The 26,051-nt window shown below is 47.2% G+C and overlaps 1 protein-coding gene across 1 annotated transcript in view; it reads right to left on the reverse strand.

The window, feature by feature from the left end:
* Positions 1–1,002: 1,002 nt before the first annotated feature.
* Positions 1,003–26,051, reverse strand: part of DRGX (dorsal root ganglia homeobox) — a 107,543-nt gene continuing 82,494 nt past the window's right edge. Inside the window, exon 7 of the mRNA XM_077250758.1 lies at positions 1,003–1,553. Within this exon, the coding sequence (XP_077106873.1) occupies positions 1,291–1,553 (263 nt within the window). The 3' untranslated portion in view covers positions 1,003–1,290. The remainder of the gene's footprint in view (positions 1,554–26,051) is intronic.

Consider the following 26,051-nt stretch of genomic DNA (forward strand, 5'->3'; position numbering starts at 1 on the left):
GACCAATATTCTACAGGCCGCAATCAACAACCTGATCAACTCAATGCGAAGGAGATGTGTATGAGGCAAATGGTGGTCACACCAGATATTGACTGGTTTTCTGATCCCTGAGATTTCTCCAAAACTGTAAAACTGCAATCTGCAAATTGTAAAGTGAACTGTATTGTGACTACCGTAAGGCATGCCCGGGCAACAATCATGCAGTGTAATCATCATCCGGATATGCCACACCTGGGAGGTGGATCGATTGTCTCGGCAAAGGAGAAGGGCTCACAGATTTACACTAATTTGTGAAAAATATTTCAGAGAAAAAGGCCTTTTGTGCACATATAAAAAGTCTTACTTCATTGAGTTCAGCTCATGAAAAATAGAATAAAAAAACAAAAGTGTTGTGCTTATATTCTTGTTCGGTATATATTGGGGCACCTGTGAGTGACTCTGTGCACTTTCATACAGGTTCCACCAAGCTCGAAGGAAAATCTGCTAATTACAAACTGTTGATATTTTAAAATGTGAATTCAAAGCAAACCTGAAATAAATTGCGATCTGTAATGTCCTTTAGTAGGCATACAGCGCCTCCTTGTGGCAGAGTTTGGAAAACTTGCTTGATTACTATTTCAAAAATAACACAGCTACATCGAAAACCCATTCACTCCTAAATGTATGTACACACGGGCATGTTTCACACCAGCTCTGTTCTAGGGCTGCTGAGCCTATTGTCAGAAAAGTTTGGCAATTCGGCTATCACAGAATCATTTCTTGCATGTCTTTGGCAAGGTCAACTTTAAAATTAGCGCATATTAATGTCAGACAAGAAGAGCAACAAATCCTTACATAGTATCTGAAAATATCTGGGAAAAAAATGCACCTGTTATCCACTTCCCTTCCCAAATGAATAGCAAAAAAGGGAGTCCTATAACATAGGTCATTACAATAATACAATATTTCTTCTAGAAGAATCCAAGTGTTGTGCTGTAGTCATCCATGTTGTGCCAAAATAAAGCATTTTCCAGCCCAAAATAACTAAGTTTCAATATGTTAAGTTGCTTCATATTTAATGCAACTTCCAATTAAATGTCTTCCATCACTGCACTTACTGTAGAAAGTTATTAGCTGAAAAAATACTTAAAGTTCCAGAGTAGTAAAACTTTTGCAGAGCTGGAACTGTCACCATTGTCAGACACATTAGAACTGTGTAGCGGTGCTGTAAAGACAAGAATTATTATTAGACTTATTCTAAGCTAAAGTCCCAATGCAGCAGATTCCCATTCAGTGATGCAGATGCTGAAATCATACACTTTTTTCACTTGCACTCTGTTCTTGAAGCTGAGGTGTTCTTTCTTGCGCGCTCTCTTGTGGGTTTGTTACCGAGCCATTGGAACCGTTTCCAGCTGGAGGGAGTAACTGTGCGGATTGCAGCACGGCCTCCGAGTGCTCCCTTGCCTTCATTCTTAGAGCTGCCACACTTGCTGTACGGTGGCTCTGGCAGCTATAAGGGGGTAGAAAAGAAAGAGCCAGAGGGTCGGATACACAGCAAGAACACAGTGGACCACCTGGAAAACAAAATGTTCAATGTTACTTAAGAAACATGTCACTAAAAATATATTGCCACGTAAAAAAACTTTTACATGTTTTTTTACAGATTTTCTAAAGAGGTATTTTAGCCGCTATTCTTTATTTGCAATGCAAAAATGCATGTCCACAATGTGATGACCACACAGGTCGCGTCACATGATGCAATTCTGAGACATACACTGTGACAAGTTGCACACCTGTGTTATGACCCCAATGGCGAGGGTCTCAGAGATATCAGCAAGTCTGCGAAGTACAAAAATCCAGCTCATGGGGCAGTGGTAACTGGGTTGACCATATATCTACTCCTAACGCCAACACTAGAAGTAGCCGGGGAACATGCCTACGTTGGTCGCTAGATGTCTCGCGCCAGCCGGAGAGCTAACTACCCCTAGAAGAGGAAAACAAAGACCTCTCTTGCCTCCAGAGGAAAGACCCCAAAAGTAGGATAGAAGCCCCCCACAAATAATAACGGTGAGGTAAGAGGAAATGACAAACACAGAGATGAACTAGGTTTAGCAAAGAGAGGCCCACTTACTAATAGCAGAATGTAGTAAGATAACTTATATGGTCAACAAAAACCCTATCAAAAATCCACACTGGAGATTCAAGAACCCCCGAACCGTCTAACGGCCCGGGGGGAGAACACCAGCCACCCTAGAGCTTCCAGCAAGGTCAGGATACAGATTATATACAAGCTGGACAAAAATGCAAACAAAAACAAATAGCAAAAAGCAAGAAAGCTGACTTAGCTTAATAACGCAGGAACCAGGATCAGAAGACAAGAGCACTACAGATTAGCTCTGATATCAACGTTGCCAGGCATTGAACTGAAGGTCCAGAGAGCTTATATAGCCAAACCCCTGACCTAACGACCCAGGTGAGCATACAAGGGATGAATGACATACCCAGAGTCAAATCACTAGTAGCCACTAGAGGGAGCCAAAAGGTAAATTCACAACACACCTGTATCACAATCACGTGATCACAACGCAATCTTCCCTTGCCAGTAAACAATAAGGCTATGTTCACACTTGCCGTTTTTGCTTCATTTTTTACGTAAATTTTCAGCTGCTTGTTACAGTACCAGGAAAATGTATATGAGATTTCAGAAATCTCAGGCACACACCTTGTTTTTTTGTCCTCAGTATTTCGTGCTGTGCTTGGCTTTTGCAGAAAAGAGCATGTCACTTCTTTCATCGTTTTTCACCCATTGAAATTAATGGATGTGGAAAAACGCAGAAATTAACCCAGGTATCAGGTCATGTGTTTTTGGTGCCAAAACCTTATGAAGTAGAATATGATTTTTTTTGCCACTAAGCTTTATCAGAATGCACAAGAAACAAGTATAGCATGACAAGAACACAGCAAAAAATGCACACAAAAACGCAGGAAAAACACACAAAAAATTAAAAAAATAACAAGCAAAACCTGCTTTTTTCAGCAGGCTTAATGTCACCTTACAATAGCAAGGTGACATTAACCCCTTATTACCCCATATCCCACCGCTACATCGGAGTGGGAAGAGAGTGGCTAAGTGCCGGAATAGGCACATCTTACAGATGTGCCTTTTCTGGGGTGGCTGGGGGCAGATGTTTTTAGCCATGGGGAGGGGGGGGGGCAATAACCATGGTCCCTCTCTAGCCTATCTGCCCTCAGTCACTGGCTTTCCCACTTTGGTGGAGAAAATTGCGCGAGACTCCACAACAGTTTTTTCTGTGATTTAACCCTTTATTTTAACACCTAGAGCTCCCAAATTTTGCACACACACACACACTACTAACATTGTTAGTTAGAGACGTAGCAAAAGCCGGCAATTAAATTACCGGCTTTTATGCTACATAGCTCTGTATTAAATATAAATATGTGTGTGTCAATAACATATACCGTATATATATATATATATACTTATACTATGTGTAGACATTCATTTTATCTATTCTATTCTAACCTGTCAGTGTGATTTTACTGTACATTGCACTGAATTACCGGCTTTTCTATAGAACACCAGTGTGTATTTCTCGCAAGTCACACATGTGGTCTGTGTGTAAGCCGTAATTTTCTCGCCCCCATAGACTTTCATTGGCGTATTTTTATCGGAATACGCTGACAAACGCAGCATGATGCGATTTTCTCAACCCGCAAAATACGGCCAAGAAATATACGGCTGATGGGAGCTGCCCCCCTAGAGAAACATCGGTCCGTGTGCAATGCGTTGTTTTTGCACCTCTCATACGTCTGTATTCCTCTCTAGTGTGACCCCGGCCTAAGAGTTACTATCAACCCTTTAACGGGCCTTGTCATATGATTTAGGATAAAAACCAAAGCAGAATCTCAATTTGCACACTCTGGTTTGGCCTTTATCCTAAGGCTACTTTCACACTAGCGTCGGTACGGGGCCGTCGCCATGCGTCGGCCTGACGTACCGACGCACGTTGTGAAATAAATGCACAACGGGGGCAGCAGATGCAGTTTTTAAACGCATCCACTGTCCCATTGTAATGTCCGGGGAGGAGGGGGCAGAGTTTCGGCTACGTATGCGCGCTGGAAAATGGCGGACGCGACACACAAAAAAAACGTTACATGGAACGTTTTTTGTGCCGATGGTCCGCCAAAACAGGACGCATCCGTCACACGACGGATGCAACGTGTGGCCATACATCGCAAACCATCGCTAAGGCAAGTCTGTGGAGAATAAACACATCCTGCAGGCAACTTTGCAGGATGCGTTTTTTCTCCAAAATGGCGCATTGCGATGTACGTCACACGACGCTAGTGTGAAAGTAGCCTAAGTCATATGGCAAGGTTTATTAACCCCTTCATGACCCAGCCTATTTTGTCCTTAATGACCTGGCTATTTTTTGCAATTCTGACCTGTGTCCCTTTATGAGGTAATAACTCGGGATCGCTTCAACAGATCCTAGCGATTCTGAGAATCTTTTTTCGTGAAATATCGGGCTTCATGTTAGTAGCAACTATAGGTCGATAATTTTTACGTTTATTTGTGAAAAAATTGAAAATTTGGTGAAAATTTTGAAAATTTCGCAATTTTAAAATTTTAAATTTTTATTCTGTTAAACTAGAGAGCTATGTGACACAATATAGTTAATAAATAACATTTCCCACATGTCTACTTTACAGCAGCACATTTTTTACTTGGAAGTTATAAGGGTTATTTGACCAGCAATTTCTCATTTTTACAACAAAATTTACAAAACCATTTTTTTTTAGGGACCACCTCATATTTGAAGTCAGTTTGAGGGGTCTGTATGGCTGAAAATACCCCAAAGTGACACCATTCTAAAAACTGCACCCCTCAAGGTGCTCAAAACCACATTCAATATGTTTATTAACCCTTCAGGTGTTTCACAGCAGCAGAACAACAAGGAAGGAAAAAATGAACATTTAACTTTTTAGTCACAAAAATGATCTTTTAGCAACAATTTTTTTATTTTTCCAAGGGTAAAAGGAGAAAGTGGATGCCGAAAGTTGTTGTTAAATTTGTCCTGAGTACGCTGAAACCCAATATGTGGGGGGAACCACTGTCTGGGCGCACAGCGGGGATCGGAAGGGAAGAAGCGCCATTTGACTTTTTGACTGAAAAATTGGCTCCAATCTTTAGCGGACACCATGTCGCGTTTAGAGAGCTCCTGTGTGCCTAAAGATTGGAGGTCCCCCACAAGTGACCCCATTTTGGAAACTAGACCCCCCAAGGAACTTATCTAGATGCACAGTGAGCAATTTGAACCCCCAGGTGCTTCATAAATTGATCCCTAAAAATGAAAAAGTACTTTTTTATCACAAAATATTTCTTTTAGCCTCAATTTTTTCATTTTTACATGGGCAACAGGATAAAATGTATCCTAAAATTTCTTGGAAAATTTGTCCTGAGTACACTGATACCTCATATGTGGGGGTAAACCTATGTTTGGGCACACGGCAAGGCTCGGAAGGGAAAGAGCGTCATTTGACTTTTTGAATGAAAAATTAGCTCCAATCTTTAGCGGACACCATGTCGCGTTTGGAGAGCCCCTGTGTGCCTAAACATTGGAGCTCCCCCACAAATGACCCCATTTTGGAAACTAGACCTCCCAAAGAACTAATCTAGATGTGTGGTGAGCACTTTTTACCCCCAAGTGCTTCACAGAAGTTTATAACGCAGAGCCGTGAAAATAAAAAAACTTTTTTTTCCTCAAAAATTATGTTTTAGTCCGCAATTTTCTATTTTCACAAGGGTAACAGGAGAAATTGGACCCAAAAAGTTGTTGTCCACTTTGTCCTGAGTACGCTGGTACCCCATATGTTTGGGCACACGTTGGGGGCCCGGAAAGGAAGTAGTGACGTTTTGGAATGCAGACTGATGCAATGGTCTGCGGGCGTCATATTACATTTGCAGAGCCCTTGATGTGCCTAAACAGTAGAAACCCCCAAGTGACCCAAGTTTGGAAACTAGACCCCCCAAGGAACTTATCTAGATGTGTGGTGTGCACTTTGAACCCTCAAGTGCTTCACAGAATTTTATAATGTAGAGCCGTGAAAATAAAAAATCTTTTTTTCCCACAAAAATAAATTTTTAGCCCCCAAGTTTTTTATTTTCCCAAGGGTAACAGGAGAAATTAGACCCCCAAAGTTTTTGTGCAATTTTTCCTGAGTACGCTTATGCCCCATATGTTTGGGTAAACTACTGTTTGGGCACACGTCGGGGCTCGGAAGGGAGGGAGCACCATTTGACTTTTTGAACGGAAGATTGGCTGGAATCAATGGTGGCGCCATGTCGCATTTGGGACCCCCTGACAGTGGAAACCCCTCAATTGTAACTCAAACACTAACCCCAACACACCCCCTAACCCTAATCCCAACCATAACCACACCCCTAACCTGAACACACCCCTAACCCTAATCACAGACATAACCCTAATCACAACCCTAACCCCAACACACCCCTAACCATAATCCCAAACCTAACCATAACTCTAACCACAACCCTAACTCCAACACACCCCTAACCCTAATCCCAACCCTAAACCTAACCCTAACCACAAGACTAACCCTAACACCAACACACCCCTAACCCTAATCTTAACCCTAATTCCAACCCCAACCCTAATCCCAACCCTAACCCTAAGGCTACGTGCCCATGTTGCGGATTCATGTGTGGATTTTTCTGCACCGTTTTTGAAAAATCTGCAGAAAAACTCACAGCGTTTTACCTGCGAATTTACTGCAGATTTCCTGCATTTTTTGTGTTGATTTCACCTGTGGTTTTACACTTGCAGATTCCTATTGAGGTGCAGGTGTAAAACGCTGTGGAATCCGCACAAAGAATTGACATGCTGTGGAAAATACAACTCAGCATTTAAGCGCGGTATTTTCTGCACCATGGGCACAGCGGATTTGGTTTTCCATAGGTTTACATGGTACTGTACACTGCATGGAAAACTGCTGCAAATCCGCAGCGGCCAATCCGCTGTGGATCTGCAGCCAAATAGGCACCATGTGCACATACCCTAATTTTAACCCAAACCCTAATTCTAACCCTATGTCAGGACTCTGAACATTTTTTTTTACCTTTTGTGCATTACTGCCCTTTTCCAAGATGGCGTCTTTGTCTCATGTGCACTGTCTTCCTGCTATAAAACTCCACCCCAGCCTTCAGTCTGTGCTAAAGTATTCTGCCTTGCATCCAGTTCCTGACTCTGTTGACTTCCTGGCTATATTCCTGCTCCTGTGAACCTGTGTGGAGATCCTGCTACTCTGCTCTGAGTTCCTGCTGCATACACCAGTTTCCAGTAATCCTCTTTCATCTGCTGCTCGTGTTTACTTCCATCTGCATTTGCTGGACATGTAAGCTGTTGCTGCTCTGCAATAACCTGAGACCATTAGCCAGGCCTCCCTGGTTGAGCTAAGATATTATTTGAACTGCCTTATAAGCATATCTATCTGTGTTGGGACTAAAACAAGGACTTATTCGTGTCAAGTATCCTCAAGAATAATTGTGCTTCATAGACTTTCTGCGTGATTGCATTTTCCTCTGGTTTCCTATAGACTGCTAAGCTGCGTTTAATATTTATACCAAGTGTTGTGGACTTGAGTTTAGTTTCTCTCTGCACCTGTTTGAATCACCGTGTGATAATATAGACTTTACCACTTATAAAACTGTGTCCTTTAGTTATCTTGTTCCATGCAAAGAGTCTCCTGAGTTATCCCCTATAATTACTACAGGATACTCTAGCCACAAAAAAGGAGACTGCTGGAACAATGACTGCAGAGAGCAGATTAGAGCAGGTGTTTTCCATAATTAGATCACTGCAGAAAGATGTGGAAGGTCTGCAAAAGAAGTTTGGAAGCTTTGAACACAATCAACAAATGTTTGGACAGACTTTGCAGGACTTACGCACCCGCATGGCAGCCCAGGAAAACAAAATTGCTGGCATAGAGTCCCAGTATGGACGGGCTTTTCAGGACATAAGCACGCAAATAGCTGCACAAGCGACTTTACCCTCTGGGCAATCGCCACCAGCTAGCCCACCTAAGTTGCCCCCATTCAGATTTAATGGTGGTCGCGACAAATTTCGTGGCTTTGTGAATCAATGTATGCTTTATTTTGATGTGCATGCTGACTATTTTCCTAATGATAGATCCAAAGTATTGTGTGTAATAATGCTGCTGACCGCACGAGCGCTCGCCTGGGCGAATCCGATGATTGAGTCTCGTGACCCACGGTTAAATAACTTGGATGATTTCTTGGCCGCTATGGCATTAATGTTTGATGACCCTAATCGCCATGCAAACGCTGAATCTGCTTTATTGTCTTTACGCCAGGCTAAACTTTGTTATTGAGTATGCTACTGAATTCAGGAGATTAGCGGTAGTGTCACGGGGAGACTAGGTGAGCGAGAGCTAATAACCCGGGCCCCTGCAAATTCCCTCAGACTAGGGAAATCCTGACTGACCCTCTGCCTGGAGTTTACACTGATGGTGTGCATGTCCAGGCCTCTAACCTCACCCTGTCTCCTGTTTCAACCCTAGGCTGAAACCTCCGCACACCACCCAGTGAAGAGGTAATACACCAATACCCACAGTTAGCACAGACAAGGATAAAGGAAAATATATGGAGCGCCCCCACACCGCCGCAGGGCCGAGGGGTACCCGGAGCCGGGCCTCTGGGTCTCAGTTCTGGGATTGTCACGGTGGCTAGACCCGGTCCGTGGCCCTGTCTGTCAGTGGGGGACGTCCGATGCAATAGGTGGTGTTAATGGTGGTGTAGCGGTGCAGTTGTGGGGTGCAGGTCGCGGTAAATAACGAGGACACCAGGTTGCAGTCTCTTTACCTCTTTACTGGAGATCTCTGAGTCCTCAGTCCAGAATACGGTTCACCAGGCTGCGCAAGTCCGGCCGGTCCAATGGCACCTCCAGAGTTCTCTTCACAGGTGGAAATCAGTGCCTTCCTTCTTAGCGCTTTGTGTTGTAGTCCTTCCCTGCTGTGCTCACGGAAAGTACCCCACAACTGTTGTGTCTGTTTCTTAAGTTCCCTCACAACTCGATTAACTGGTCTTCTGCTAATCTTCCGTCCCTTCCTGATGTTACAGTAAGAACGGCACCCGTTTGTCAGGTAGGCCTGGAGTTCTTCCGGGACCCTAGAGACGCCCCTCTCCCGCAATTGCCCCCCAAGACTTCATAGGTGATATGTGGTAGACAGCCCGCCTGAGACTGACTGTCCTGCCGCTGTTTGGAGTATGGCTTAAAGCTGTATATTATTCCACTCCCTCGGCGTTCCGGCCACCGGTAATGCGCCTCAGCAAGGTGCTGCCTCTTTCAACAAAACCCCTGCTGGTATTCTCCTTCTGCTTGATCTCGTTTCTCACTCAGCACAATCTATCTCGCTTCTAGTCCTTTCTTAGGGCACCGCCGCTATTCTGAGCAGGCACGGTCCCGTTACGTTCTTTCCAATGCCAAGCCTCTGCCAGGATCCCACCCCTGGCAGAGACCCTACTGTCTCTTCCTCCACAACACCCTCTCTCACTAGGTGTTGCTTCGTTCAATCCAGTCAGCTTTCTCTCCTAACTTCCTGCCTGACCCCCAGTTTACCCACTATGGTGGGGAGTGGCCTAATGAATAGCACCCTTAGCTCCCCCCGGAGGCCCAGCTGTGAAACATATTGGTGTCTGTGATACCTGATCAGAGGAACTCCTTCAGTGCCATCGAACGCACCATGGCTCCCCATAGTGGCGGAGCCACAGTACTGCAACGACCAGGACTCTGGGGCGCTGCACTCCCCCCTGGTTAAACACAGTACTCCGGGACTGGGAAGAAAACAACAATACAGGTTAGCAAAAAGACATACGATTTTGTTGAGTGCAAAACAATAAGTATACTTGAACAGGCTTCCCTTTATGGGAGGTGAGGACACTTTAACGTTACAAACATCATTAAACATCATAGCAACAGGCTACAATTAACTCTCATTTACCCAGCCGGGTATTCTACTAAGTGCAAATTTGTGAACAATAATTTAACGTTGCCTTCAAGGAACATACACTCCTAGCTCGCTAAAGGCCTTCCCATAATCACATTACAGGGCAAGTTAACTTTTCATTCTCCTACTTTGAACCTGCAGGACCGCCTGTCCCTATGGCACCAGACCTACTGCCTCTCCTTTCTTTTACAGGACCGCCCCGTTCAGCCAGGGCCTACTGCCTTTCGCTACTATACATGGTATAGACATAACATTCCTTTCAGTTTGAGAGCATGGAGCCCACTCTGCTTGGCTCCTATAAGGACTCACTCACTAACCCCTACGGGTTTACTTTCTGTCCTTAGTAACGAACTAACTTTCTATGGGGACGCAGGGTTTACCTTCTATCCTCACCTTCATTATTACTTCTTCACTTTCAGTTAAACGGAACTCTACATCTACCCCTACGGGCTTTCTGCATCTTTCTTTTCAAAGAACATTATCTAGGTTTCACATTTTAAACAAATTAAACACACATAACTTTTCCATGAAAAACAGTTACATTTCTTGCAAAGCATCATCATGACATTACTGTTCTAAAACAGTATCACTTTCAAGTTCAATTCTCACCTCCCCTTTAAGAGGAGATCAAGTCTTTCTGAGGTAGCTCTTCTTCTCAGCCTACCAGTCCATACCAGGGCTCCGGAATGGCATCTTCGCAAAGTGTCTTTAAGTAAAACTAGTAGGAAGCACCTTTAAGAAGGTGCAAACTATTTACAGGAAAGTTTGAATCATGCAATGTTCATGATTTCTCAGTTTGTATAACTTTGTGCAAAAACTTCAGGAAAAACAACAATAGTGACCCCGGGTCAACAAAGGGGTCACCTTTTAAAGTTTACCCTGGACGGGTTTAGCAGCAACAGTAAAAGAACAAACAGTAACTATTCACATTTTCAGGTTTCCGAGGTTTAGTTGGACGGCTTCCAGGGCTGCACCTGGCACTTAACCCTTCTTGGCCTGGGCAAAGTGAGGTCCAGGGTTACACCCAGTGCTGGACACACGCCGTTAATCCGTCTTTCATGTACGATTAAATCATGAGCAGCGATGGAGGTCTGCGCAGCTTGAGTATGGGCATCTGCTGCAGCAGAGGTAGCGGCTGCTGCAAGATCAGTCACTGGAACGGAGTCAGCAGCTGGGGCACTAGCAGTCACTGGAGTGGTGTCGGTCGTCAGGGCAGGGTGGCTCTTCCTACCTGCTTCAGATGCGGTTCCTCCGGTGCCGGTCTGCTCCGTCTCCGCTGGGGTCTGGAACGCTGGCTGCGGGGCCTTGTTCTGCGACGCTGTCATCTCTGCTTGCAGCACCTCGCTTTCCGGCAGGGCCTTGCTTTCCAGCTTCGGAGCGCTGGGACTTCTTCCCTGCTCCGGACCAGATGAGGCTGCCGACAGATGTCCGGTGAGGCTCCTGATGATGGCCTTCTTCCACCCGGCCTCGGTGCTCAGCTGCGTCCGCCGGGGTCGGTCGCTGAGCTCGTCCACTCCGGCCTGCAGGAATTCAGCATCAGCGGTGGAGGCCTGGTTGCGGTGCCCCTCCGGGTGGCTGGGGGAGTCCTCTGCTCCGACCCCACGCTCCGGCTCCGGGCGGCTCGCCATGGCGTCCTCCATGTCGTTCGCTCCTTCTTCCTGGTCCTTTTCCCGCTCTCTTCTTCGTGGGCGGTTTCGTTTTCGTTGTCTCTGCCCACCATTAAGGATCAGGAGGCGGATCTCGGCTGCTGACGGACACGTCCTCAAGGGGCCGAGATATTTAGACTGGGCGGCCATTGTCTTTCGCGCTCTTCAGCTTGTTCACGCCCACTTCCACGCCCTTCTTCTTCTCCTGCGCTCTCCTTAGCGCTGTAATGGCGGCGGTTTTGGCGGGAACTTCTGGCGGCAAGTGGCAACACACAGTCCTTGTAATAAAGCACAGTCCAAGCACGATAAATCACAGTTCCAAGGCACACATGACCTGATTCTTCAGGCTTAAGTAGATCCTGTTCGTGACGCCAAGTTCTGGAGCGCCCCCACACCGCCGCAGGGCCGAGGGGTACCCGGAGCCGGGCCTCTGGGTCTCAGTTCTGGGATTGTCACGGTGGCTAGACCCGGTCCGTGGCCCTGTCTGTCAGTGGGGGACGTCCGATGCAATAGGTGGTGTTAATGGTGGTGTAGCGGTGCAGTTGTGGGGTGCAGGTCGCGGTAAATAACGAGGACACCAGGTTGCAGTCTCTTTACCTCTTTACTGGAGATCTCTGAGTCCTCAGTCCAGAATACGGTTCACCAGGCTGCGCAAGTCCGGCCGGTCCAATGGCACCTCCAGAGTTCTCTTCACAGGTGGAAATCAGTGCCTTCCTTCTTAGCGCTTTGTGTTGTAGTCCTTCCCTGCTGTGCTCACGGAAAGTACCCCACAACTGTTGTGTCTGTTTCTTAAGTTCCCTCACAACTCGATTAACTGGTCTTCTGCTAATCTTCCGTCCCTTCCTGATGTTACAGTAAGAACGGCACCCGTTTGTCAGGTAGGCCTGGAGTTCTTCCGGGACCCTAGAGACGCCCCTCTCCCGCAATTGCCCCCCAAGACTTCATAGGTGATATGTGGTAGACAGCCCGCCTGAGACTGACTGTCCTGCCGCTGTTTGGAGTATGGCTTAAAGCTGTATATTATTCCACTCCCTCGGCGTTCCGGCCACCGGTAATGCGCCTCAGCAAGGTGCTGCCTCTTTCAACAAAACCCCTGCTGGTATTCTCCTTCTGCTTGATCTCGTTTCTCACTCAGCACAATCTATCTCGCTTCTAGTCCTTTCTTAGGGCACCGCCGCTATTCTGAGCAGGCACGGTCCCGTTACGTTCTTTCCAATGCCAAGCCTCTGCCAGGATCCCACCCCTGGCAGAGACCCTACTGTCTCTTCCTCCACACCCTCTCTCACTAGGTGTTGCTTCGTTCAATCCAGTCAGCTTTCTCTCCTAACTTCCTGCCTGACCCCCAGTTTACCCACTATGGTGGGGAGTGGCCTAATGAATAGCACCCTTAGCTCCCCCCGGAGGCCCAGCTGTGAAACATATTGGTGTCTGTGATACCTGATCAGAGGAACTCCTTCAGTGCCATCGAACGCACCATGGCTCCCCATAGTGGCGGAGCCACAGTACTGCAACGACCAGGACTCTGGGGCGCTGCATATACACCATGCCGCAGTCACTCAGGAATACACTATAAATGTGCAGGGCAAAATAAATACAAATATAGGAAGGAGTAAATAAGACAAAGGAAAATACACCACCAGCAACAAATCTCCAACAACCAGCTCTCCACTCCAGACCGAGATAACAACGCACAAGACAGAAGCTATAATCGGCGACGCCCTATGATCAGGAGAACTATTTAAAGGCAATGGGCATGGCCCAGCTTCCAATCCGAGGATCAGGTAAATTAACCCCGGAACAGCTAGATAAAATCTAGCCGACGCCAATGAGCACATAGTGGTCAAAAGCGGAATTACCGCTGTCTGTCGAACGACCTGGTCTGAACAGCGTCCGACATGACAGTACCCCGCCTTCTACGAGGGACCCCAGGGCCCTCACGGCTTATAGGACCTGGCTTGTCTGGATGGCGACGATGAAAAAACCTGACCAATCAATCCGCATGGATGTCCGAGGCTGGTACCCAGGACCTCTCCTCAGGCCCATAACCACACCAGTGTACCAAGTACTGTAAAGTGCGGCGCACTACACGAGAGTCAACCACCTTGGAGACTTCAAATTCCAAATTACCATCCACCAAGACTGGAGGTGGCATAGGCGCCGCGTCCACAGAACCCACCACCTTCTTTAGAAGAGACCTGTGGAACACGTTGTGTATCTTATACACCGTAGGGAGCTTCAATCGGTACGCTACTGGGTTAATGACGGCGGTGACCCTAAATGGACCAATAAACCGTGGACCCAATTTAAGGGACGGTATTTTGAGTCTTATGTTTCTTGTGGATAACCACACCCAGTCATCCACACTCAGGTCCGGACCTGGCACACGCCTACTGTCAGCCACACGTTTGTACCTAGCACCCACACTCAACAGGTGCTGTTTAACTCTCCTCCAGACTGACGACAATTGTGCTCCTAACTGGTCCTCCTCCGGAACGCCGGAAGAGCCCCTCTGACTCAAAGTACAAAATTGAGGATGTAGCCCGTAAACACAAAAAAACCGGAGACTCCCCAGACGACTCCTGGCGGTGATTATTGATGGCAAACTCAGCCAAAGGAAGAAAGGTAGACCACTCCTCTTGGTTATCAGACACAAAGCTGTGTAGGTACTGTTCCAAATTTTGGTTCATACTCTCAGTCTGACCATTTGACTGAGGATGAAACGCCGAAGAATGAGACAACTTGATCCCCAGCCGTGAGCAAAATGCTTTCCAAAATTTTGCCACAAACTGAGACCCCCTATCAGACACGATGTCAGACGGAACCCCATGAAGTCTGACCACCTCCTGTACAAATACCTGAGCCAGAGTCTTAGCGTTAGGCAACGAAGGCAAAGACACAAAGTGCGACATTTTTGAAAACCGATCAACAATCACCAAGATGACCGTGTTCCCAGCTGATGAGGGCAAATCAGTGATGAAATCCATGGAGATTTCCGTCCATGGCTTACTAGGTACCTCAAGAGGAAGTAGTGTGCCAACAGGACGGGAGCGGGGCGTCTTAGACCTAGCGCACCTGGTACAAGCCGACACGTATGAGACCACATCCTGTCGGATCTTGGGCCACCAAAACCGACGTGACACCAACTCCAAGGTACCTCTAACCCCTGGGTGGCCAGCCAGGACAGCATCATGATGCTCCGCCAAAACCTTTAAGCGGAGATGAAGCGGTACAAAAGATTTGTTGATGGGAAGCTCAGATGGTACCTCCTCCTGAGCCTCGGCAATCTCAGCCTCAACCTCGGTAGTGAGAGCCGAAACCACAACACCCTTTTGGAGGATGGGTACTGGATCCTCCCGAGGTTCTCCCCCCGGAAAACACCTGGACAGAGCATCCGCCTTAGTGTTTTTAGACCCCGGTTTATAAGTGACAACAAAATTGAACCGCGTGAAAAACAATGCCCAGCGAGCCTGCCTGGGGGACAGACGCTTGGCTGGCTCCAAATACAGCAGATTCTTATGATCAGTAATAACAGTAACCTGATGTACCGACCCCTCCAAGAAGTGTCGCCATTCCTCAAAGGCCAACTTAATAGCCAACAACTCTCTGTTGCCGATATCGTAGTTACGTTCGGTGGATGACAGTTTCTTGGAGAAATAGGCGCACGGACGCAAACCACTCAAAGATGAGCCTTGAGATAGTACCACCCCCACACCAACCCCAGACGCATCGACTTCCACAACAAAGGGTTTTGATACGTCTGGCTGCACAAGAATGGGGACTGAAACAAAACCGTTCTTAAGAAATTCAAATGCGCGCACCGCAGCCTCAGGCCAAACGGAGAAATTGGTACCCTTATTAGTCATGTCAGTTAGCGGTTTAGCAATGATGGAAAAATCCTTCATAAATTTCCTATAGTAGTTAGAAAACCCAAGGAACCGCTGAAGTGCTTTCAGGTTATCAGGACGTTCCCAATGCAGCACCGCTTGCACCGCTTGCACCTTAGCGGCGTCCATTTTAAAACCAGAAGCAGACACAATATAACCCAAGAAAGGCAACTCTTGAACAAAAAATACACATTTCTCAAGTTTAGCATACAGATTATTCTCCCTGAGAAGCTGTAACACCTGCCTGACATGATCTAAATGAGCATCACGGTTGCAAGAATATATGAGAATGTCATCTAGGTACACGATAACGAATTTCCCCAAAACATGCGAGAACACATCATTGATGAAATGTTGGAACACTGCAGGTGCGTTAGTCAACCCAAATGGCATCACCAAATTTTCAAAATGACCCTCAGGGGTATTAAAAGCCGTCTTCCACTCATCACCTTGACGGACTCTTATGAGGTTGTACGCCCCCCTGAGGTCAAGCTTGGTAAACCACTTAGCACCTGCCACCTGGTTGAACAAATCTGGTATCAGTGGCATAGGGTATGGATCACGAACCATAATCTGGTTCAACTACCTGAAATCCAAACACGGGCGTAATCCGCCATCTTTCTTCTTCACGAAGAAGAACCCAGCTGCCACCGGCGAGGATGACGGCCTGACGTGCCCTTTGCTCAAGCTTTTAGCAATATAATCTTTTAACGCTTGTCTCTCCGGACCGGAGATGTTAAACATCCTTGCTTTAGGCAATTTGGCCCCTGGTTTAAACCTGATAGAACAGTCATAGGGACGATGTGGTGGCAACTCTGAACAACCTTTCTCAGAGAACACATCCACAAAATCCAGAAGTGACTCCGGAACGCTTGAAGTCACCGCAGCCACACATGTGGCCAGGCAATTCTCCTGGCAGAACTCGCTCCACTGAATTATGTCCTGAGTTTTCCAGTTAATTACCGGGTTGTGCATAGACAACCAAGGAAAACCCAAAACCACCTGAGCAGGAAGATTCCTGAGCACCTTACATGTAACCCGCTCGGAATGTAGAACCCCAATGTGGAGTTTCACCTCAGCCACAAATTCAGTAATCTCCCCCTGAGAGAGAGGAGCAGCATTGATGGTGACCACGCGGATAGGATGAGACAGTTTTTCAATCCTAAAACCTGCTGTGCGTGCAAACTCCTCATCAATGAGATTTGTGGCTGAACCACTATCCACAAAAACAGTAATTGGCAGCTCACTGCCAGCGATAAAAACCTTAGCAGGGAGCATGCATTGAGAAACCACCATGGAGGATATACATAAGCTCAGATTGGTCTCCTCCACACCCTCTGAGCTTAGAAGTTTTCCGCCGTTGCATTTTTCTTAGACAGCAGAGGACAGATGTTAATAAAATGACCAGTTTTACCACAGTAAAAACAGGCTCCCTGCTTCCTGAGCTCAGGGGCTCGACGCTTCACATGTGACACCCCTGCGATTTGCATAGGCTCCGTGGGCTCACCTGCAGCAACCTCACGTGAACCTAAACCCTCTCCCATAGGCGGTCTAATGCTCCCCCTGACGCAAACGGCGATCAATGCGTAGATTTTTCCAAGAGAGGAAAAAAAACACTCCACAGAGTCAAATGCAGCAGAATCAGATGGCAAAGAAAACGCCCATGCTTGGGGATCCCCGCTTAACAATGACAACACTAGGCCCACACGTTGAGCCTGCACTTTCCCTCAGACTAGGGAAATCCTGACTGACCCTCTGCCTGGAGTTTACACTGATGGTGTGCATGTCCAGGCCTTGAACCTCACCCTGTCTCCTGTTTCAACCCTAGGCTGAAACCTCCGCCCACCACCCAGTGAAGAGGTAATACACCAATATCCACAGTTAGCACAGACAAGGATAAAGGAAAATATATACCATGCCGCAGTCACTCAGGAATACACTATAAATGTGCAGGGCAAAATAAATACAAATATAGGAAGGAGTAAATAAGACAAAGGAAAATACACCACCAGCAACGAATCTCCAACAACCAGCTCTCCACTCCAGACCGAGATAACAACGCACAAGACAGAAGCTATAATCGGCAACGCCCAATGATCAGGAGAACTATTTAAAAGCAATGGGCATGGCCCAGCTTCCAATCCGAGGATCAGGTAAATTAACCCCGGAACAGCTAGATAAAATCTAGCCGACGCCAATGAGCACTGTTATGACCTGGTGGTTAAAAGGCAACATGGGACGAGCTCTGAGGAGGTGGTATCTTTACTGACCGCAGTTCCTAATCCTAACACCAACACTAGTAATAGCCGTGGGATGTTCCTGACTCTCCCTAGACACCTCGTCACAGCCTAAGAACTAACTACCCCTAAAGATGGAAACAGAAAGCTATCTTGCCTCAGAGAAAACCCCCAAAGGAAAGATAGCCCCCCACAAATATTGACTGTGAGTGGAGAGGGAAATGACATACACAGAAATGAAAACAGAATTTAGCAAAGGAGGCCAACACTAATCTAAATAGACAGAATAGGAAAGGTCACTGTGCGGTTAGTATTAAAAACTAAAAATACACGCAGAGTTTACAAAAATGATCTCCACACCGACTCACGGTGTGGAGGGCAAATCTGCTTCCCCAGAGCTTCCAGCTAGCCTGAATATATCATGATGACAAGCTGGACAAAAAGAAACATAACATGAGCTGAACAATAAGTCCACAACAAATGGACAACCAAAGAACTAGCAGAAACTTATCTTTTGCTGAAATGGACAGGCCATAGAAGAAATCCAAGGAGAGAACTGAATCCAACCCAGAAAACATTGACAGCTGGCATGAACTAAAGACCAGAGCCAGGTTAAATAGCAAAGCCAGGAGAGACGATCAGTGAAAGCAGCTGCTACAGCAAAACTCAAGGAGCAGCAATTCCACTCGAAACCACCAGAGGGAGCCCAAGGGCAGAACTCACAAAAGGACCATTCACAACCACAGGAGGGAGCCCAAGAACGGAACTCACAACAGAGCACATAGTGGTCAAAAGCGGAATTACCGCTGTCTGTCGAACGACCTGGTCTGAACAGCGTCCGACATGACAGGTAGATACCAATTGGGACAGTTATGCACGATTGCCTATTTTTAAAAGGGGTCTGTCTAGTATTGTAAAAGATGAACTAGCTCACTCTGAGTCACCACAAGAGCTAGCGACAATTATACAGCATTGTGTGCGCAAAGACATTCGCCTTACTGAGCGTAGGCAGGAGAAGTTTGCTGCATATAACCGTATTTCTAACTTTTCCCTTCCTTCCAAAGAGCCTGCAGGTAAAACATCTCGGGAGGAGGAGGCGGTGCCCATGCAAATTGATTCCATTCAGAGGCGCGAGATCAATGAGCGCCGGGAGCATCGCCTTCGTGAAAGTCTGTTTCTACTGCGGCCAGTCTGACCACTTCTTGATCAATTGTCCTAAGTGTCCTAGACGGCCTAACAAGGTGCTAGCAGCAGTAGGGGAGTATGACAACTGTGATGATGAATCTGACATCTCTGAATGTAGCCTGCCTTTAAACGCTGTATTCCATTCACTTTCTATGACTTCACCCCCCAAGGAGCTTAAGGAAAAGAATTCTCACTGTTCTCTCCCTATTAAGATCCTGTGTTCAGGACAGTGGATTTCCAGTGTAGCTATGATTGACTCTGGTGCTGGTGGCAATTTCATGGATATCGCATTTGCCAAGGAACATGGAATTGAAATTCAGCAAAGAGCCTCTCCAATTACCATGGAAACAGTGGATGGGTCACCTTTAATCTCTGGGCCTGTGGATCAGGAGACCATACCCCTTGAAATTTTGTTGGAGCCTAATCATCAGGAGCAACTTTATTTCTTGCTAATCTCTTCTCATTTTCCTGTGATTTTAGGCATTTCTTGGTTGCGTTCCCAGAACCCAATTATCAACTGGGAGACAAAGGAGTTTATCTTTCCAACAAGGAGCAACTCAGCGTTAACAGAAGCTGTCCCTGAGTCCACGGCTACGGAACCACATGTACAGGTATTTTCTTTACCTCCAGCATATAAAGAGTTCTCTGACATCTGTGACAAGAAGAATGCAGATCAGCTTCCTCCACACAGGCATTATGACTGTCCCATTGAGCTGCTTCCTGTGGCAGCTATTCCTTTTGGTAACGTATACCCTTTGGCGGCACCTGAGCTTCAAGCCTTAAAGGAGTATATTGATGAAAATCTGGCCAAAGGCTTCATACGTCCTTCTTCCTCACCAGCAGGGGCACCTATATTTTTTGTAAAAAAGAAGGATGAGACCCTATGTTGACTATCGGGAACTCAATAAGGTAACTGTACTAAATCGTTACCCTTTGCCTCTGATTCCCGAATTACTAGAAAGAGTCCGCCATGCTAAGGTGTTCTCTAAACTGGATCTTCGTAGGGCTTATAATTTGGTGTGTATTCGTCCAGGGGATGAGTGCAAGACAGCATTCAGATGCCGGTATGGACACTTTGAATATCTTGTGATGCCCTTCGGGCTTTGTAACACCCCTGCAATGTTTCAACACCTTGCTAATGACATTTTCAGAGATTTGTTGGACCAGTTTGTGGTGATTTATTTGGACGATATACTTGTTAGGGGTCGAGTTCCCGCCTCTGCAGGGGGGGAATCTCGGGCCATCTCCGCTGCAGTCTCCCATTCTTCTCCTGCTGCAGTGGAGCCTGCTCAGCGGAGACGTCGGTCCCAGCGTCTCACTCAGTCTGACTCTGTGCAAAGGGTTACTGCTGATTCTCCAGCTTCTGCCATTGAAGCCAGTGCTGGGCAGCGGCGAGCAGATGCTTTTGGGACTAAGTCCTGCTTTTCTCCTTCTGAGCATGCCCAGGGTAAGATCTCTCATTGGAGATCGAGGGTCACATGCTTGGATACTGCAGCAAAGCCCATTGGTTCTCCAGGAAGGTCCTGAAGGTGCTCAGGCTCTGTGGCAGCCTCTCATTGGTCCTTCTAGGACGGTCTTGTACTTGCTGCAGCTATATAAGGTTTGCATGGCCGCACGACCATGCGCTAGTATCAATGCATGTTATGAGTTTTGCGCCAATGTGGTCACGCTTGTGTGGATTCAGGGACCCGGCTGAAATAAGCCACTTAGAATACTGGCATCTCCGGTGAGGAGATTGTGTGTATGGTTTCAGGGCCCCGGCTGAAATAAGCCACCTAGAATACCGGCTCCTCCGGTGAGGAGATTGTATGTTTGCCTCCTTGACTGCATGACCACAAGCTGCTATCTGCTCAGCAGTTGCTGTGTATTCCTGTGGAGTTTAACAGGACACAGTCCTTTCTTTATAGCGACTCTGAAGCAACATAGATCGCTTCTACCGCCATATAGTGCTGCCATTTGCCAGCAGCAGGTTATTTTCCTGCACGGTGGACCCCGGGCTGCGAACGCACCAAATAACATCTCTATATTTACTCGGTGCGTTCCGCCAGCCCTAACAGTATACTAGCGCCAGGGTCTGGCTGGTAAATGGCGGACGATCAGCGTCTACAGTGGTACATCCAGCAGCTGGACGGTAGGTTGGCGGCTCTTGAGCGCACAACCTCAGCTGTGGATGTTACTGCAGTCGCTGCTCAGGCTGCCAGTGTAGCTGCAGCCAGTTTGTCCTCTGCCACCCCTGCTCTGACTTTATCCCATCTCCCGCTTCCAGACAAGTTTGCTGGTGACAGTAAGCTATGTTGGGGATTCATGAGTCAGTGCTCCATACATCTTGAGCTCCTGACTGCACGTTTTCCTACGGAATGGGCGAAAGTGGGATTTATTTTATCCCTTTTGTCGGGCAGGGCGTTAGAGTGGGCAACGCCGCTATGGGAGTGTAATGATCGTGTGGTGCAGAGTGCTCCTCTCTTCCTGGATGCTCTGAAACAGGTCTTTTTGGGACCTCATGTCACCCACGATACTACGCTCCAATTGTTGGCAATAGCACAGGGTTCGTCCATGGTCAGCCAGTTCGCCGTCCAATTCCGGACTCTGGTCTCTGAGCTGGAGTGGCCAGATAAAGTTCTTATTCCGGTGTTCTGGAAAGGACTGGCAGACCATGTGAAGGAAGCCTTGGCCACCAGGGAGATTTCCGCCACACTGGAGGAGCTCATTACTATATCTACCCGCATCGACCTCCGTTTTAATGAGAGGAGGTTAGAGCGAACCCAGTGTAGGCAGAGGTTTCGGCTGGCTCCCACCTTCGCCAGACCTCTAGAATCTTCCGTTCAGGCGTCCGACTCCCATGAGGCCATGGAGGTTTCTCGAGCGGGACCTAAGTCTCAGTCCGCTCAAGTACCCATGGTTTGTAGAAATTGCCAACAACAAGGACATTATGCAAATAAATGTCCACGGCGGTCGGGTAAATAATCGCGTCTAGTAACCATTGGAGGAGGTTCACTAGACACAGCGGCGTTTTCCTCCAAGCTATCCTTCAAAGGGACAATCATGTTAGGCTCATCCTCTCTAACAGTCGAGCTTTGTGTGGACTCTAGAGCAGAGGGGAATTTCATGTCCTCTGCTTTTGCTCTGCGCCGTGCAATACCTCTGGTGATGCTCGCCAAACCGGTGACTGTTAGAGTAGTGAATGGGTCGACACTTCCCTCACATATCACACACCAGACTGTCCCTTTCACGTTATCTATGTCCCCTTCCCACCAGGTGATTATTTCCCTTCTTGTTCTTCCCGAGGGAATGGACGAGATTCTGCTGGGAATACCCTGGCTCCGTTTCCACTCCCCACATATTGAGTGGACCTCTGGGAGGATATTGGGTTGGAGTGATTCATGTAAGGGCAGATGTGTGAGGGAGTGCGTTCAGGTTTCTTCTACTGAGATACCCGCAGATCTCTCTTCCCTTCTCAGGTGCTATTGGTCCTATGCAGACGTCTTCTCCAAAAAGGCTGCGGAGACCCTTCAGCCTCCCCGTCCCGATGACTGTCCTATTGATCTCTTGCCTGGAGCAGAACCTCCTCGGGGACGGGTCTATCCCCTCTCTCTCCCGAAAACAGAGGCTATGTCTCAATACATCCAGGAGAATTTGGCAAGGGGGTTCATTAGGAAGTCAGTGTCACCTGCAGGGGCGGGGTTCTTCTTCGTGCAGAAGAAGAATGGAGAATTACGTCCTTGCATAGATTACAGGGGTCTGATATCTGAGCTCTTTGATAGGCTACGGGGAGGAAGGGTATTTACCAAATTAGATCTGCGGGGTGCTTATAACCTGATTCGCATCCATGAGGGGGACGAATGGAAGACGGCATTTAACCCCTTACTGACCTCGGACGGGATAGTACGTCTGAGGTCAGCTCCCCTGCTTTGATGCAGGGCTCCGCGGTGAGCCCGCATCAAAGCCGGGACATGTCAGCTGTTTTGAACAGCTGACATGTGCCCGCAATAGCGGCGGGTGAAATCGCGATTCACCCGCCGCTATTAACTAGTTAAATGCCGCTGTCAAATGCAGACAGCGGCATTTAACTACCGCATCCGGCCGGAAATGATGACATCGCCGACCCCCGTCACATGATCGGAGGTCGGCGATGCTTCTGAATAGTAACCATAGAGGTCCTTGAGACCTCTATGGTAACTGATCCCCGGCAGCTGTGAGCGCCACCCTGTGGTCGGCGCTCACAGCACACCTGCAATTCTGCTGCAGCTGCATAGCAGCGAACATGAGATCGCTGCTATGTAGCAGAGGCGATCGGGTTGTGCCTGCTTCTAGCCTCCTATGGAGGCTATAGAAGCATGGCAAAAGTAAAAAAAAAAAGTAAAATAAAATGTGAAAGAAATAAAAAAAATATAAAAAAGTTTAAATCACCCCCCTTTCCCCCCATTCAAAATAAATCAATAAAAAAAAATCTACACATATTTGGTATCGCCGCATTCAGAATCGCCCGATCTATAAAAAAAAAAAAAGCATTAACCTGATCGCTAAACGGCGTAGCAGGAAAAAAATTCGAAATGCCAGAATTACGTTTTTTTGGTCGCTGTGACATTGCATTAAAATGCAATAACGGGCGATCAAAAGAATGTATCTGCACCAAAATGCTATCATTAAAAACGCCAGCTCAGCTCGCAAAAAATAAGCCCTCAACCGACCCCAGATCATGAAAAATTGAGACGCTACGAGTATCGGGAAATGGCGCAATTTTTTTTATTTTTTTTTTAGGAAAGTTTGGAATTTTTTTTCACCACTTAGGTAAAAAATAACCTAGTCATGTTAGGTGTCTATGAACTCGTAGTGACCTGGAGAATCATAATGGCAGGTCAGTTTTAGCATTTAGTGAACCTAGCAAAAAAGCTAAGCAAAAAACAAGTGTGGGATTGCACTTTTTTTGCAATTTCACCGCACTTGGAATTTTTTTCCCGTTTTCTAGTACATGACATGGTAAAACCAATGTTGTCGTTCAAAAGTACAACTCGTCCCGCAAAAAATAAGCCCTCACATGGCCAAATTGACAGAAAAATAAAAAAGTTATGGCTCTGGGAAGGAGGGGAGTGAAAAACGAACACGGAAAAACGAAAAATCCCAAGGTCATGAAGGGGTTAATACCAGGGATGGGCACTATGAGTATCTGGTGATGCCCTTTGGGCTCTGTAATGCCCCAGCCGTTTTCCAAGACTTTGTCAACGATATCTTCTCGGATATGCTCTCCACCTCGGTCGCAGTCTATCTGGATGATATTCTCATCTTCTCTCCAGATATTGACTCCCACCGGAGAGATGTTGGCAGAGTCTTCGACCTCTTTCGGGCAGACTCCCTCTATGCAAAGTTGGAGAAGTGTATGTTTGAGCAGGAGTCTTTGCCTTTCCTGAGCTATATCATCTCCACCCAGGGATTGGCTATGGATCCTGCCAAACTACAGGCTGTGATGGACTGGCAAGAACCCCATTCTATTACAGACCCTCTCATCACTTGGCATCACAGACTTGGCCCTACCCTGGATCTCATCATACCTAACAGACCGGACATTCAGCGTCTCCCACTCACACACCACCTCCTCACCTCGCCCCCTATCTGTCGGAGTCCCACAAGGTTCAGTCCTTGGGCCCCTGCTCTTCTCCATTTACACCTTTGGCCTGGGACAGCTCAAAGAATCTCATGGCTTCCAGTATCACCGCTATGCAGATGACACACAGATCTACATCTCTGGACCAGATATCACCTCCCTACTAACCAGAATCCCTCAATGTCTGTGCACTATTTCATCCTTCTTCTCCGATAGATTTCTGAAACTTAACATGGACAAAACAGAATTCATCATCTTTCCCCCATCTCACGCGACCCCCCCAACGAACCTATCCATTACAGTGCATGGCTGCCCACTCTCCCCAGTCCCACAAGCTCGCTGCCTCGGGGTAATCCTTGACGCTGATCTCTCCTTCAAACCACATATCCAAGCCCTTTCCACTTCCTGCTGACTTCAACTCAAAAATATTTTACGAATTCGTACATTCCTCAACCAAGAATCTGCAAAAACCCTAGTCCATGCCCTCATCATCTCTCGCCTTGACTACTGCAACCTCCTGCTCTGTGGCCTCCCTTTTAACACTCTCGCACCCCTCCAATCTTTTCTAATCTCTGCTGCCCGACTAATCCACCTGTCCCCCCGCTATTCCCCGGCCTCTCCCCTCTGTCAATCCCTTCACTGGCTCCCCATTGCCCAGAGACTCCAGTACAAAACCCTAACCATGACATACAAAGCCATCCACAACCTGTCTCCTCCATACATCTGTGACCTCGTCTCCCGGTACTTACCTACATGCAACCTCCGATCCTCACAAGATCTCCTTCTCTACTCCCCTCTTATCTCCTCTTCCCACAATCGTATACAGGATTTCTCTCGCGTATCACCCCTACTGTGGAACCCTCTACCACAACACATCAGACTCTCGCCTACCATCGAAACCTTCAAAAAGAGCCTGAAGACCCACCTCTTCCGACAAGCCTACAACCTGCAGTAACCACCGATCAACCAAACCGCTGCATGACCAGCTCTATCCTCACCTACTGTATTCTCACCCATCCCTTGTAGATTGTGAGCCTTCGTGGGCAGGGTCCTCTCTCCTCCTGTACCAGTTATGACTTGTATTGTTTAAGATTATTGTGCTTGTTTTTATTATGTATACCCTGTTATGATCCGGTGACCTTGGAGCCGCATGAGAGACTTTCTCAGGAGTAGGTGGTACCTGTACTGACCGCAAACCCTAAACTAACACCGCAACTAGAAGTAGCCATGGGATGTACCTAACACGTCCTAGACACCTCGACACAGCCGGAGGACTAAATACCCCTATAGATGGAAATGGGAATTCTATCTTGCCTCAGAGCAGAACCCCAGAGGATAGGCAGCCCCCCACAAATATTGACTGTGAGTATAAGAGGAAAAACACACGCAGGCAGAAAAACAGGGTTTAGCAAAAGAGGCACTTCTAGCTAAACAGGAAAGGATAGGACAGAAT

This window comes from Ranitomeya variabilis, chromosome 4 (assembly GCF_051348905.1).
Source record: "Ranitomeya variabilis isolate aRanVar5 chromosome 4, aRanVar5.hap1, whole genome shotgun sequence".
NCBI lineage: Eukaryota > Metazoa > Chordata > Amphibia > Anura > Dendrobatidae > Ranitomeya > Ranitomeya variabilis.